Genomic DNA, 16890 nt, shown 5'->3' with positions numbered 1-16890 from the left:
TGAGGTATACGGTTGTGCAATATGTGTGTAAGGTTGCGCGAAGTATTGTGTATAATACAAACTACTTACCTCAATTTCGGACGATTACAATACGAAACGTTACTAACTACAATATGTACAATAATGTACATTGTACAATACATACTTAGATTTATGTGGTAATGAAATATCTCTTTAATTTTATTCTCTATTTTAACAAAAACATATGTAACTATTGTCTGAAATTAAATTCTCCCGCATACATTTTATGTGTATCGGAAACTGCTGTCAGTAGTTATGTATCGCCCGCGTGATTTCTCAATAGCGTAAAGTATGACATCGCAGAACTCAGAATCTGTAAAAACAAAGGAACTATTAAGATATTGTTGTATCTTTTTAATAAAATCTGATATAATAATAATTGTATTTTCATGTGAAAAAATCAACTGTTATTTACGAACCTCGTCATTAGATAATTTGTACATGTATGCGGACTATTTTCTCGAATATATGCTGTAGCATATCCCATATTCTTGTTCTGCATATGTAGAAAAGATTGATATCTTACAAAGAACTACCATAGGGTTTGTGATTAATCGTTGTTTTAAAAGTTTACTTACTTTACAGATAACGCGATTTATTTGGAAGAATAAAAGGCCACGTTAGATATTCCCGTTTTTACTTCAGTAAATTAATTTTCTTGTATTGTTTTTGAGAAATTGATTTGTAATGTGCATGAACTGCAACGGTTCCTTTTCGTAACGTCTCAATAAGGGAAAGCATGATACCGCGATGCTCAAAATCTATAAGGAGAACAAGTAACATTAATTTTGTTGAACATCGTAACTATCTCAGGGAGAGAAATTTCCTGAAAATAAAATTATTTGGTAGAAACGATTGATATTATTATATCAGATTTGGGAATTTACATTTCACGCTACTTTCATTCATTACACCATTTCCGAAATGTATTAATTATTGTACAACAGAAATTAATTGATTTCTTTCAAAAATAACATATACATATGTATTTTCTCTAGTATAGAATAATTTCTATTCATGTATATTACATCGTTATTAATGAAATAAAGCACCTAAATGTTTATAGGATACTCTAACAATACATCTATACGAATAACGTTTTCCTTTCGAGATTTCCGCGACGAAAGGACTAAATCGATAGCTAACTACAAGATGTACACAATATTGCTTACTCCTGTATATGTTTCCAGCGATACAGCGAAGAATCCACAGGCAGTCAAGCAACAGGGTGTTTTAGATCTCATCATGACGAACATCAAATCTTTGCGTAACATTTTTCCATATTTGTCCATCGGCAGGGGCGACCATGAACTCTTGTAAGTGGCGTTCATCACACATTCGCTGTCTTGTATCAAGCAATTACAACTGTACGTGAACATTAATAATTGACACATACAACCCATTACATGAAATATGAAAGTAAGACGTTTTATTTGAGCAATCTCTTCCTGCAGAAGAGATAATTAAATAAAAACAACGAATAAAGAAAAAGCTATTATTAGTATAATTTTTCTTCTTTTCCGTAAGAATTTTGTTTATATTTTAATAAACAAAAAGATAATTATTATATATTATGTTGCAGTAGAAGGAAGGAAATTAATATAAAAAATCTAATAAAAGTAAATGGAATGCGACGATGAAACGCGATTGCTACTAACCATAAGTATCAAATATCCATCGAGGCAAATTAATAAGCTGAAGAGTGTCACCTGCACGAGTGCTACTACACTGAACACATCCTCGAGTTTATTACAATATTCAATGAGCATTTGATGTTGTTTGACGTAAGTTTTAAACGTTGCATATTTATGTACAGTATACGATGATCTTTCCAAAGTTGTGTAATGTTCGCGGTCATTTATATCGCACATATTTGAAAATCTATATTGCAAAATGCGAAACTGACTAGCAGTGTGCAGATTTATAATAAATAAAAGATTGTCGAAGCAATGGTAGCACGTACCAACTAGGCACGCGCTAAAAATCTGTAAAAACGAGCATAATGATTAAACGATCCAAAATATCGTACGATTTCTAGATTAAAATACAATAGTTAAAAAGTATTTTTTACAATGATCTCATACGAATAATTTTTTTCACCTGTATTACGAAGACTATTTCAAAATACGGTGACAACATTAATGAATCGTCGAACCACATATTAAACGGATGTATTCTATCTGATTCATTCTTACCATAGTTTACTGAAAAACATATCAACGCGCCTCTTTATTAGTTGTTATAATTCCAATTTGATATAATAACAATATCGACAAAATAATTCCTTAAGAATATGTTTTGCGTCAGCGTTTTAATTTGTACTGAAAAATGTTCATATTTCTCGCAGATTGATTACGTAAATGTCTCACCCAAAATAGGTCTTAGTATGAAGCTGGCGACTGTTCCCTGAGCAAAAAAGGCGAAGGAGCAAACGAGAAACGTACAAACACGTTTAGAGGTATTTATAATCATTTGCTCGTGGGAGTCATAATTCGAATGCCAAAAGTTTGTTTTCGCGTAATTAATTAAATAAAGCAGTTCGTCGTTACGTATAAATATGACAAAGGTCTTGAGTAGAACTAAAATGATAGTTACAACATTGCACGCGGTGTAAATAGCATCCTGTAATAAAAGTATTCAGCAACAAAACTTAGAAGCCATTTTTTTTACGGTATTGTTAGTTGAAAATTTGCTTTAGTCTATATTTGTTTCATTACTCACCTCAAAATTTCCCCAAGTAAAGTACAAATCCCTCAACTCGATCGTGATGGCAACGAAGATAAAAAATACTGTATTCGACATGGCGATGTTCCTCCAACGTTTATCGACATAATTATTCGCCAGCCAAAAACCAACGAATTTCATGTAGAAACTTGTAACGGTGATAGACAGATCTTTGACTTCCTTCGAGCTCATCCTGAGTCTTCGACGATGGAGTACTCATTCTTCGATTCTATCGAAAGCCTCTAATTTGCTTATCATCGATATCTATAGTGACTGTTACAGTGATACAATATTACTTTGATCCCTTGATCGCTTTTGACTTGATTATCTGGCTCGTTTTGCATATTATACTTCGCGGACAACTGGTTATTCTGAACGTCATTGCAACTGCTGTTCCATCGTGTGAAAAGGAAAAGCAGCGTCGGATCGATAAAATGTGTATTATTCCACGGAGACGCCGAATGTCCAGACGTGAGGACAATGTGTATTACAATACACGTGCGACTGTTTAGATGGTTCAAACTTTTGAAGAACGTTGTGTAATCGAGTTCCATCCTTTGAATTCGTTTTTGAGCACAAGAACTTGTCATTTTTATCCTTATTTGTGTTTTAGTGATTTAGTTATGTTAATTGTGTTATGTTAATGTTAAACGATATATGACAATGTCTCGAAGCTTATAACGCATGTTTTCCTTCATCAGCAGAATTAATTGGCAAGTACTTTGCTTTTTTCATTTTTCACCCATTAATTAATTATATATTCTTAGTGTGACACGTTTTAATAACAATTGTGCTACAGATTAGTACTTGCGGAAGGTGAATTTACGCGAAGACATATTTATGAAATGAAATAGAGAATGGTAGAGGTAATATTAATCGTATTATCATATTATTGTATTAAATAAAAGTATTTTTAAAATCCTTCTGTTTATTGCTATATTTCTATATTCCAGAGAAGTAGTCTGTTACTTATTATCAAAATGTATAGAATAGTATTGTAGTTAGACTTTGTCGCTAGTACCGCAAATTCGCGCGAAAGAATTGATCTTCTTTTAAAATAGGTAAAACGATTAAGTTGTTCCGGTTAAAATGTAAATGTAAAATCGTTTGTCATTGATATTTTTGATACGAAAGGCTTAAGTTTTGTTTAAAGCAACTGTGTCTTGACATGAACGAAGAATCGAATAAATGAAGAAATCAAGAAAAATACATAGTTGCTCCCATTAATATTCGGACACACCTTAAAATAGCATAACTTTTTAAAGAACGGATCAGACGGTTTGATATTTTTTGAGAAGGTAGAAGGGCTAGCTTGTCAGGAGACGTGTAAAAAATTTTTGAGAAACTCGCGGAATTAATCCGAATTACGAAGAGGAAGGTGAGATCGCTTTTTACAACATTTTTATCTGGTTGTGAAAGTTTGAATCGAAGAAAATTTGAACAACATATTTCGAAGATTTATGTCTATATATAAGGAATTTTTCGATAATATTGTAATTATCGAAAAAGGATCTCTCGATAATTGTACGGTCGTCATCCATATCATTTGAGGCAGATCCTCCTTGATGCACATGAAAGCTCCACGGATCACCACGGTTTTCGAAGTAAGACCACGCGAGCTCGGCATTTCCGAATCTACAGAACGTGCTGTAAACACGGCTGTTTTGAATTCGCCTTTAATATTTTCTTGCATAAGAAATTAGTAAAAAGTGACCTTTATTATTTTCTCCGAGGTTTCGACCAATCGTAACTTTTTCAAAATTTTTGTGCGCGTCGTCCAGTGAATTAACCTTTGTAACTTAAAGAAAAAGAAAAAAAAAATTCAAATCGTTTGGCTCAATTTTAAAGAAGTTATTCTGTTTCGAAGGGTGTCCGAATATTGATCGGAGTAACTGCATTTCCTGAAAACACAGCCTACGAATGAAGGTTAGGCAAAACAACTGATATTTTTGTGTAATATCAAGTAAATAAATACCTAAATGCTTTTGAACATTTAAATTTCTTGGAACTTTATTCGAAAATGTTGTTGGTACTTGCGTTTAAGGCGTATCGCTTGCATGACTTCTCAACAACGTAAAGTACGATGCCGCGGTACTTAGAATCTGTAAACATCAAAGGAACACAATAGATTAAATTTTCATCATGATTTTATAACTCGTTAAAGAGTATCTGATATAATAATAATAATAGGCATTGTGTTTGTTACGATAAAGTTATTTTACAAGTACTTAAAAAAATGTTTGTTAGGCAAATAAGAACAATTATAAAACAATTGTTACTTACTAATTCCTCGTTTGATAATTTATGACGCGTCATATTCCAGTTGTAAATGTTGGAAAATATGTTCTGCGTACGTAGGAAATGTTGAGGAGAGGAGAAGGAAAGTTGATAATGTTGAATTTTGTTAATAACTTGTAATCTTACAATAATATTCAGGTATCATATATTGTGCAATAATGTGATTGGTATAGTCAACGTACTTTGAAAGAAAATTTATATCACGTCAACAATAATTTTGATGAAACTTTTTAGTTATTACTTATAAATACGGGTAGAAAATAACGTTGTTTCGAGGGTAGCATGGATATGGAACGCTGCACTCTTTATATCCTATAGGGTACGATACTATTATATTTTTCCCTACTGCATATAAGGACAAGGTATGCCGTAGGTTGATTGCGGAGGAAATCTCACCTCATTCGCACACGTCAGTCTCTTTGGGTAATTCTACTCTTTTGAAACAAATAAAAGCCTAACGACCGACGAGTTTCCTTCTCAGAAGTATTCGGATGATCATAATGGTGAGATGCAAGTTCGATGTCGGTCGTGTGAATTATGAATCCACAACGAATGCGCTGGATATAAGAAAGAATACTATATTTGTAATTTTTGCAAGTAATATTATCTTACATACAATAAGAGTAATAACGAATTTACTAAGGATATTCCATTCAATACGATCATATTGATTATAAGGGGCCAAAGTTTCACATTATTGGTAGCATCGATTTTTTAGACAAATGTAAGTACCATCTCCTCTACTATTTCAATAGTAGAAGCAAAACGTAACACTGCATCGCTCAAAATTTACAACGAAATGATATTAAAACGACAATAAAGAAATCGATATAAGTAAATGTTAACGTTATAACGAGCGAATATCGTGAAAATAAAATAAATATTCGCTAGGAAGTGTAAGAATTAGTATTATTATATCAGATTGGGTGGAAGGGTTAAATTAGTAGCAGTATTTATTTATTTCAGCTTGCACGAAGAAACGGGGCCCGTTCTATACATGGTTAGTGTAGTTACACAATGTAGTTACAGCGAGTAGATGTACTTACTCCAGTATACGTTTCCAGTGATACGACGAAGAATCCACTAGCGGTCAGGCAACATGGTATATTAGATCTCATGATAATTAACATCAAGTCTCTCCGTAATATTTTCCCATATTTGTCCATTGGCAGAAACGACCATAAGCTTTTGTAGGCGGCATTAGCTACGTTCGTACTGTCTCGTATCAGACAATCGCAACTATAAGTGAACATCAGCAGTTGACACATGCAACCCGTTATATGAAATAGGAAAATAAGGCGTCTCGTAAGAGGAGCGTCTTCCTGTAAAAAATTGCATTGTTGTTGCCTAAACCGCTGCAACGAACTAAAAACATATTACTTTTTTCTATGAAAATTTTTTGCAACTTCACGGAAAATAAAGAAGATTGGAATTGTTGCTATGTCGCAATATCAAGAATTATTACTACTATGAACCAGACTAGAATTCTTTCAACATTAAATTTCTATTTTTACGGAACAGTTTTTTTAAATATAGATACTACTATGCATACCGTAAGTACTAAATATCCATCGAGGCACATTAATAAGCTGAAGAGCGATACTTGTCCAAGCACAATCAAATTAAACACTTGCTCGAGTTTTTTACAATATTCAATGAGCATTTGATGTTGCTGAATGTAAGTTTTAAATTTCATATATTTACATATGCTGTACGACAATTTTCCATTGTTATTTACACTGCACATATTTTCAAGTCTATATTGTAAGATACGAAACTGTCCAGCAGTATGTAGATTTATAATGCATAAAATATTGTCGAAACAAAGATAGCATACGCCAACATGATACAGGCACAAAACCTGTAGAAACGCAAGATATAATTTTATTTTTATCATATGCGTATACGTGATTTTATTCAATTTATGTATTGCGACTTTGGAATATACATATTTGACATTAACTTTGATAAATATAGTTGTGGCAAATTAAAACATTTGTTCTTTTAATTGTTTTTAGCAACTAACAAATTCTTAGTACCTGTATGATAAACTCGATCTCAAAGTATGGTGTCATGTAGCATATTGGTGTGTTCAACCATATATTGAATGGAAGTATCCGATTTGTTTCATTTCTTCCAATATTTGCTGAATAATATAAATACGTTAACAAAGCTAATTTAATTAATTTCGTTTAATCAAAAAAGCCAGTTAAAAATATATATCGTTTTTTGTACGATGATTATATAAATGTCTCACCTTGAATTGGTCCTATCACGTAAGAGATAACTGTTCCTTGAGCGAAGAAAGTGAAGACGCAAACGAGAACCGTACAGGTACGTTTACACCTATCCACAATCATTCGTTCGTGTGAATTGTAATTCGAATGCCAAAAATTCGTTTTCGCGTATCGTATCAAACTAAGCAACTCCTTTTTGTATGCGAAACAAACCAAAATTTTGAACAAAACTAGAACAATAGTTACGAGGTTGCACATGATGTATACAGTACCCTATAATCAAATAACAGTACACGTACACGATGGATATTTTCCAAACTACCGCGAGAGCAAAAACTGCTTTGATCCAATAGATCTTTCGAATAGTGTTCAAATCCGTAGAATTGTTAATTCGAAAAATTATTCTCCATGTTACTATAACAAAATTGAATTTTTCACTTACGCTAAAATCTCCCCAAGTGAAGTACAGATCCCTTATTTCGACCACGATGGCGACGAGAATTGCGAAAATTGTATAAATCGTAGCGAAGTTCCTCCAACGTTCGTCGACATGGTTTTTCACCAGCCAAAAGCCAACGATTTTCGCGTAGAAGGACACGATGGTGATCGACAGATCTCTGCCCTTCTTCGAGCTCATTCTGAGTCTTCAACGGTAGTGTGCTCCAAGCAAGAGAATCTTTAGATTTTTTATTAACCATACCTGAGTCTCCATACGTACCTCATTATCCTGTTCGTTTTGCATATCCGCTATGTTTCGTGGACAACTGGTTATTTTACACGTCACTATAATTGCTCTCTTGTGGTGTAAAACGGAAAGGGGAAGGAGCATCGGATTGATAAATTATGCACGATTTCAGACGGATGGAGGTATTCGGGGAAACGATAACGCATACGCGGTACATCGATAATTTTGTTGTCCGGGAACGTTCGAAGAACACAGTGGTTGTTAACCTAACTTTCTTTTACTGCTGTTCGCGAATAAAGGAATGAAACATACGAAGACTATTTGTCGATTGTTTCGTAAGCATCTTTATTATAATTTTTCACATTTTAGTGTTATGTACTTTTATTGCGTATGATACACATGTGCATTTTGCAAATTGTTTTGTAATATAATAATAATGTAATAATAGTAGGTATATAATGATGCATAGGATCTGTTCTTTGTATTTAACGAAGAACATACTCGAAAGAGGACAGATGATCGATTATTCAAAATATTCTTTCGGAATTAGAGTTGACTCGATCGACATTTCGACTGTATTAACTAAAGATATATACAATTTAATTTATGAGTGCAGTAAAAGTACGTGCATTTTCTACGTATTAGCAGATACATTTTGTAACATGAAAATACATTTCACTATTTGCTGGCAACAATATGTAAATTATACTATCATAAACTATTCAAGACTAATCTATATATGATTGCAAATATATGATCCAATATATATGACACGAAATAATAAAAATAGTAATAAATGATATTTACTGATATTTTATACGGAAAAATTAAACGACTGTGATTGTTAGAATAGTGAATGAAATTCACCATTATGATACCGAATTAATTTAAGATTTACTATAAATATTAAAAAAAGCTCGTATGTTATCAATGATTGGCTGATATATTAAGATATTGTGAAGTACTATAGGAAAAGCTCCACATTGATTATTCATTATATATATGTATTAAATTATCAGTTATTTTCCTAAAATACATTTATTTTTGTTAACAAATGTAAATATACAATTCGCCTGAATAGTACAATATATATTTAAATGCAATTCTTCTTAGAACAATCTATTGAATCGATTGGAGATTTGTTTTTACCAATCAATTTACAATGTTGTCTTCCACGCGATTTCTTAACAAAGTGAAATATGATACTGCGGTAGATAAAATCTGCAAAATGTTAATAAACAAATTATTTCACGATATTAAAAATTACAATTTCTTAATGTCAGAAAATTTTTCCTATGCTTTAAATTTCATAGATCGTAACGTGTATTTATTGTAGATTCGATACTATATCTACCGTGGTGTAAGTTTCCAATGATACAGGGAAAAACTTGTTCGCGGTGAGACAACAAACTCGTCTTGATCGCTCAATCACCATTATTAGATCGTTTCGAAGCATCTTCCCAGATTTGTTCATTGGCATGATCGTCCACAACGCTGAATATGCTCCTATAGCAACTTTCTCACTGTGTTCTATCACACCGTCACAGCTATAGGTGAACATAAACAGTAGAGCTATTGAGCCGACTAAAAGAAAGATGAAGATGGAGCGTCTCGCAGGAGGAGCACCAGCCTAGGAGAGAACTGTTCGTTTAGAAATTGTCAAATATATAAAACAAAATTTCATAATAAAAATGTTCATACTCCGCAAATATTGTACTAACCAATAATCCCTGATAAGCAAACAGGCAAATCAACACACTAAATACCAACACTTGTCCAAATATCAACATCGTATACACGTTTTCAAGCCTGTCGCAGAAAGTGATGAGTGTCTGATGGTGTCGAATGCATGTCTTCAATTTCTCGTAAAACACATGCACATGCTTTGTTAACGACGACTCCATATCATTTTCCTTCATCCGACGTTCCATGTCACATAGTTTTGCAAACCTGTATCGAAGTATGCGAAACTGACCAGCCAAGTGTATGGCCAAGATGCAGAAAACATTATCGAAGCAAAAATAGCTTACTGATACGTAATATGTACTTATCGTCTGCAAAAAGTAAAAATTATTTCCCCTGTTACAGTCCGTGGAAAAAATCTATTGGTTTTTGCAAAATCGCAGAAATTGATTAGTCATTGATAAGAAAGGTCATGTAGATTTATAGAAAGTAGAGGATTCTAGGGTGAAACTTCAAATAATTGTCATAGGTTGCAGTTCCGCGTAAATATAAGCATGTAATGCAACTAGCTACAATAACGATCGTTAGAAAATTGCGAGAATCTAAAATACCTGTACAATAAATATCATTTCGTAGTAAGGCGACACGGACAATGGTAAATTCATCCACATGTTGAAAGGAAATGCTCTTTCGGATTTATTTTTCCCAATATTTGCTGCAACAAACACTAAGATGATATGCTTTTTCCTATATGAAGTGGTTCGCTTATTTATCGTTAGGTATATTATTGTACCTATCGAATTTTCAGCTTATAACAGCAGACAGATATTTGTTAGTATACACAATTGTTAAACATTTTAATGTTGCAGCACCGAATCAAAGTTCTTTTTTGAAAAAACATTGTTTTTAGTTATACGACATAGTATATCGATGTATATATATTTGATGTACATGTATGTATACCATACATGTACATGTATATATATATATTTATATTCGTATATTCATACGAGTCATCCACGATTTGGATCAAAAAAATGCAACACACCGTAAACAAATAGAATATTTTTGACCTACCGATAAGCGGTGTTGTTAGATAAGCTAGTATAGCACATGTACCCATGACGGTGACAGAACAGACGAAGAAGGTGCAAGTTTTTTTGCAATTATCCAAAATTTCTTTCTCGCGAAAATCGTACTTAACGTTCCAAAAATGTTGTTGCATGTACACGATCAGTTTCATAAATTCCTCTTTATGGTTCATTATGATACATATCTTGATTAAACCCATTGTCACGGTTAATATGTTGGTAATAACGTAAAGAATATCCTGAAATGAATTATGAATTTTTATAATTATAGCTGTTTGTATGTTTCATAGAGTTTTAATTGAAATACACGTGTCATAAACTATTATCGAATGTTATATGTCACAAACGATTTTCAGTATTATTGTAGATTAAATTAGAAAATATAATGTATCTCATGAATTTCAAATTTTTAATATATTAAATATACGTAACCGGAAAAGTTTTTACCAATGACATCCTTGATTATCCGATATAAACGAATAACAAAGACAGGTGCCGATTAAAAGTAATCCCCGTAGATGGTATCGAGAAATCAATACATGCGCTTTACTTATACGATTAAATAATAATTAGAAAGATAATGACCGTCTTTGCTAAATTGCTTTCCAATCTATATTTCTGTACATAATAATAATATACTCACGCCTTTGTACAACACAGTGAAATATAAATCTCTGGTAATAACGATCGTGGCAAATATAGAATTCCATATTGTGTAAATGATCATTATTTTGTTCCGACGTTCTTCCGTGGGATAGTCGGTTATCCACAGACCGATATTCCTCAAGAAAAACGCCGATAAGACCATTGATATGTCCAAGTCTCCTTGCATTTGCATGGTGACTGATTTGCCTCTAAAGCTGTCACTCATGTGCTACGTTCTGCGTATAGCCCAATACATATGAATCATCGTAATAACAGGTGACACGCTTCTTTGATTTATTAATTTTTTCTGTCATTCTTGCAAATGAAGTGAAGGATAAATGGAAGGGGAGTGGAAGAGGAGCGGAAAAGGAGTGAAAAGAGAACAGAAGTGAAAGGAGGAGTGAAACTAATGTTTGATTGTTACCTTTGTATGGATAAATGAAAAAAGCTTGGAAGTAGCAGGTAATCATACATTTGTTCGTTGTTTGATCTCTTTCATTGTTTCCAGAGATCCGTACGTATTAGACTACAGTCACTTTTTGATCTTCGAATGTGACCTTTCAGGAACTGCAACTGAGTTTTCGAACGTTAAACGTTGCGTCCTTCGCTCTTACGAGAAATTGCTGTTAAAATCAGAACGTGTAGTGATTGTTACGGAAATACAAAATTTATTTGTTCTCGTGTTCATGTTACGGAAGAAGTCCTAACGAGAGTTTCCTACCGAATAGATTTTTGGATACGGGTACGGATAAGGATTCGATCATGGTTGCTGCGTTTAGAGAAAAGAACAGAATTCGTGAAGATTATTCGCAAACTATTTCGCAAGTATCTCTTTGTATAACTTTTTGCGTTTTAGTGCTGTATATATGTATCGTGCATGATGTACGCGTGTATTTTGCAGTTTATAGTGTTAGGTACCTGTTCTTGGTTTTCAAGGAGAACAAATGACCAGTTAGTTATTCGGAATATTTGTATTTTGCTGACAGCACGAACGTAGAAGACAAGTCAAATTAAAGCAAGCAAATTTTATAATAATATTATGTTCGGTCTCATTAAAATCAAAAGAGTCTCACCAATGTTAGTGATAATTTTATTAGCAAAAGAAGAAAACATATATATTGGATTATCGCTATATCGATGTTGATACAAGTATCGCCACGTCCGCTTGGTGTAGAATTTTCGTTTCCGACGTAAGAGTTTAATTAACTTCATCTTTATGTAGTATCGCAGACAAAAGGCCTAAGAGATATCGGGTAAACCACATATAATGTCGCGAGAGCCGAGGCGGCGTCGGGTCCATCAAAGTGTCGTCGGTCTTTCAATCGAATAGTTTCGTAAAAAAGGCCTATGTGACCTTGGCCACGAGTGGTTGCAGAACACGTGCGTGGTGGGTCTAAGAAAAGACAAAAGGGACGCGAAAGCAGTCAGTGTCAATCGAGTAGTCAGAGAGTGTGAATTGAGAAGTCGAGAAAGTGTGGTCCGCACGAGAGAGAACGTTGCATCCGTTGTGGCGAGGGTTGCAAGTGAACCATTGAGTTATCTAGATTATAGCGCGTTATTGTGACTAGTTCATGTTAAATAACCATCGTTCTTCTGTTTAATCAACATCTGTACAATCCATTCATTCTAAATAAATCATAAATATCAAAATATATAGTAATAATATATTCCCGATATTACATTTATTATTACCAAAACATATATTTCAAGTACATATTTAAAGTATATTCATATATATTCAAATATTTTCATGATATAGGCACTTGTATAATATATATATGATGGATTATTTATCCGCATTTTTCACAGATGATTCCCTCATGAGCGTAAAGTATGACATTGTAGTACTCATCAGCTGTAACATAAAATTTTAATGTCGTCATAGGATTCATCTAAAAATTTATATATTTCTGGTAATGCGTTGCAAACAGCGATATTTCCAGGATCAATGGGATTGTGTACGAAATGGATTACGTACCGCGGTAGATGTTTCCAAAGATATAGGAAAAAATCCACCAGCGGTCAGACAGCATGGTCGCATTGATTTCATCATCATCACCTTCACGTCTTCTCGTAACATTCTGCCAGTTTCGGTCATTGGCAGAATCGTCCACCAGCCTGAGTACGTTGCCAAGCTAATATTCGAACTTTCCTCCATTAAGCCGTGGCAAGTGTACGTGAAGAAAATTATATGGATAAAGCTACCGACCATGTGGAACACGAAGATCAGTCGTGTACCAGCGGTTACATTTGCCTGTGTATATAATATAATACTCGTTTATTCATATCGAAATCGTTCTGATGGTATAACTGTCGAATATACTTGAAACGAGTATTTCGTTTCTAGGTAAAGAGATAAGTTTATGAAAGTTTGAGGAGGGCATAAAACAAAGTTAAATTACTCATGCTATTTAACGATTCTTACGTAACAGTGAAATAATAAAACTTGCGATGAATCGTATTTCGAACAAATCGTATTTAAAAACGAATCCACTACTATACTGTAAGTAAATCCAACGTACCAAAAGTATCTCGTACGTGTCGAAGCACATTAGCAAGCTAAAGACCACTACATGGCCGAAGATCGGTAACGTATTAACATACTCGAGCTTCTCGCAGAATTTGATCAACGATTGATGCTGCCGAATGCATTTTTTCAACGCTATGTAACACTTGTCGGCGTAATCGATCTTATCCGTTTGCTGGTCGATGATCTTCCATAAATTCAAAAGTCTGTTATGGAGCATGCGGAATTGGCAGATCACGTGCATATTCAGTATGCATAAGAAGTTGTCGCTGCACAAATACGTTACACCGATTTGTTGCACAGTCGCTAGCTGGATAAACAGTGATCTTCTATAGTAAAATTATCGTTGTATTCGCTGAGTTCGCTATTTAAATATACTCGGAAATGGAGGAGATATACGATACCTGAATAACGAACATAATTTCGTAATATGGTGTCACGCTTAGCGGCAGATCGACCCACATTTTGAACGGAAGTACCCTATCCGATTTGTTTTTTCCGATATTCGCTGAAACACAATGGGGCATGAATCCTGAAGCTTCCGTTTCGTATGTTCTATTGATTAGTCCGCCCATATTTGTGATTTCTTTTAGAATCAGAGTTGACTCGATGGAGATTTTGTCGATTGTTTGTTAATTGTTAACTAATTTGATTATTTTGAAGAAAAGCATGTATTGTGATTGTTAATATCGTTGGATCTTAAAGCTATAGAATTGTTTTTATTCGAGACTAAATTATTTATTTTGTGTAGAAACGAAGATCTTTAAATATGCATGCTTACCGCAGATTGGCGTAATTATGTAAAATGCCAAGGAGGCTTGCGTGAAAGAACATGCCGTTATGGTCCACAGCTTGCACAATTTTCGGCACTTCATGAAAAGTATTTTCTCATCATGGTCGTACTTGAAATGCCAAAAATTTTGTTGTGCAAATAAAATTAAATCCTTAAATTCCGTTCTGCGAAAATTTAATATCAAAAGCTTGAACATCGCCAATGCGATGCATAATGTATTAGAGAGCAAGAAGGTACAATGCTGAAAAAGTTAATTCATTTTATATATAGTAAACCAGTCGGAATATCGGTACAATTTGTTTCTCTCTATAAATATTTTAAACATTTTCGTAATACGATTGCCGTATTAATATATTTCTTGCAGTTTTAATTAAATTTTATAAAAACAATTAAGTAGATTCGATATTCACCTTAATTATTTTCTCTGTAATTAAATTTATAATACGTTCGTATAAAAATTTAAGTTGATTTCTAAATGAAAGGTATTTTATGACTTTCGAAAAATAACAATCTTAAAACAGCGACCGATCTTTATACTCACGCTCAAATCGTTCCACGTGTAATAAGCATCGCCGAGATTTAGATATAATCCGTAAACATGTATGACGGCAGTAAACGCCATAGTGAGTCTTCTCCGACGTTCTTCGGTGTTATTCACTGTCATCCAGACACCCGCGAGTTTTAATAGAAACTGCGACAATGTGATTGAGATATCCGTGTATCGTGTCGTATGCATGGCGATCGTTTTTCTCGATCTTGATCTTTAAATCATGCGACAGCTAGAAAATTTAGCGAGAAAAGGTTCCTAGCGAAAAGGCGACTTGAAGTGACATCGCTTTGATCTATCGAGACATTCGATCGTTTGATAATAGATACGTAGAGTGGAAGCGATACGGTGGCGGACACAAATAAGAAATTGACAAACATGAAAAATATATGAATTGCTGTATCACGTGTGCTTGAGAGAGGGCGTGTGCGATTATTACCCCCTATAGTGCATGTGCAACTAGCAATTTCTCACATATTGATTACTTGGTCGCCAGAAGTAAAAATTGTGCTCTGACGTATGGTTACTTAGAGAAGAAGTACAGTTGGAAAGTATAACGCTACATCGTTGTTTCTGAATGTAGAGTCACGACGTGGTGTATAAAGATGACTTCCTTTGAGAACGATTAAGCTGTTATCTTGATTGCAAAATGAATATTACGCAATTCTGTAGCGATATACTATACCAGGTACGCAGTTTCATATATCCTCTGTATTAGCACGCACATTTTGTAACACGAACACACATCTCATTATTTGCTAACCATAATATGTATAAACTATACTATTTTTAAGTACCTACAACTAAAGTTGCAAGAATAAAGGCAATTAATATGTAATGATATTTTATATGGAAAGATCAGACGCGATATGATTTTCAAAGTATCGAATGGAATTCATAATTTTGATATAGAATGAATTTACGCTGAAAACGTTACGAACGACTTAGCAAAAGCTACCACCTGAAAACATTCGTTATCTATTGACTTGATTAAAAAATGTTTGAAGCGAAGTTTACTGTATTTATGGAGCCTGATCAGACGAGTATACGAGTTGATTATCTAATACCCTATGTTTTGAGATATTAAGTTAACTTTGAAGTTTTTAATGGCCACCGTGTATCTTTTATAACGTTAGCCGATCTAGCTGGACATTTTTTACTGAAAGGTCCTAACTTATGTATTTATATACGCAGACCGCTAGTTTATCAAATATTTTAACTGTAACTCGTTAAATTTAATATATGGAAGAGACGAGGAAAGATGCGAAGCGGTATTCTTGCGTTTACATCGTCGTTACCTTTCGTACATTAAATTGGACAAATTAAAGTTAAAATATTTGCTAAATTAATAGTTTTTCGGTATAAATTAGTTAATACTGTTTTGTAGAGAATGTCCAACTGAATCGACTAATCATCTTAACGTCTTAAAAAATATAAGATACTAGAGAATGTACACATCTGACTAGGCTGATTAAATACTATACTTTAAACGTTTTTTGATGAAGTCGACAGATAATTGCTTCAGGTGGTAGTTTTTAATGACTCACCCTGTATATATATACATATATATATAATTCTTTTATGATGTAGGCGTGGAATAAGAAAGGATTTTTGGATACGGATCATAAAGGGCAAAAAA

General features: G+C 33.6%; 3 protein-coding genes across 3 annotated transcripts; all 3 read right to left on the bottom strand.

Moving 5' to 3' along the window:
* Positions 1-1166: 1166 nt before the first annotated feature.
* On the bottom strand, positions 1167-7917 carry LOC122575905 (odorant receptor 13a-like). The gene is made up of 8 exons (XM_043745394.1): positions 7723-7917; positions 7301-7553; positions 7083-7189; positions 6596-6904; positions 6090-6365; positions 4803-4847; positions 1680-2006; positions 1167-1469 (listed from the first exon to the last, which is right to left on the bottom strand). Exons 1-8 carry the CDS (start codon positions 7915-7917, stop codon positions 1167-1169), a joined length of 1815 nt encoding a protein of 604 aa, XP_043601329.1.
* Positions 7918-9047: 1130 nt separating this feature from the next.
* On the bottom strand, positions 9048-11577 carry LOC122575671 (odorant receptor 13a-like). The gene is made up of 6 exons (XM_043744974.1): positions 11383-11577; positions 10726-10978; positions 10260-10363; positions 9687-10019; positions 9320-9595; positions 9048-9186 (listed from the first exon to the last, which is right to left on the bottom strand). The coding sequence occupies exons 1-6, from the start codon at positions 11575-11577 to the stop codon at positions 9118-9120; spliced, it is 1230 nt and encodes a 409-aa protein (XP_043600909.1). The 3' UTR covers positions 9048-9117.
* A 1585-nt stretch (positions 11578-13162) lies between these two features.
* On the bottom strand, positions 13163-15440 carry LOC122575676 (odorant receptor 30a-like). The gene is made up of 6 exons (XM_043744979.1): positions 15246-15440; positions 14693-14945; positions 14316-14419; positions 13907-14221; positions 13363-13638; positions 13163-13239 (listed from the first exon to the last, which is right to left on the bottom strand). The coding sequence occupies exons 1-6, from the start codon at positions 15438-15440 to the stop codon at positions 13171-13173; spliced, it is 1212 nt and encodes a 403-aa protein (XP_043600914.1). The 3' UTR covers positions 13163-13170.
* Between the last annotated feature and the right edge of the window lie 1450 nt (positions 15441-16890).

Source organism: Bombus pyrosoma, linkage group LG15 (genome assembly GCF_014825855.1).
Source record: "Bombus pyrosoma isolate SC7728 linkage group LG15, ASM1482585v1, whole genome shotgun sequence".
Taxonomy (NCBI): Eukaryota; Metazoa; Arthropoda; class Insecta; order Hymenoptera; family Apidae; genus Bombus; species Bombus pyrosoma.
Note: the sequence above shows the minus strand (reverse complement) of the source record. Positions and strands in the feature narration are given on the sequence as shown.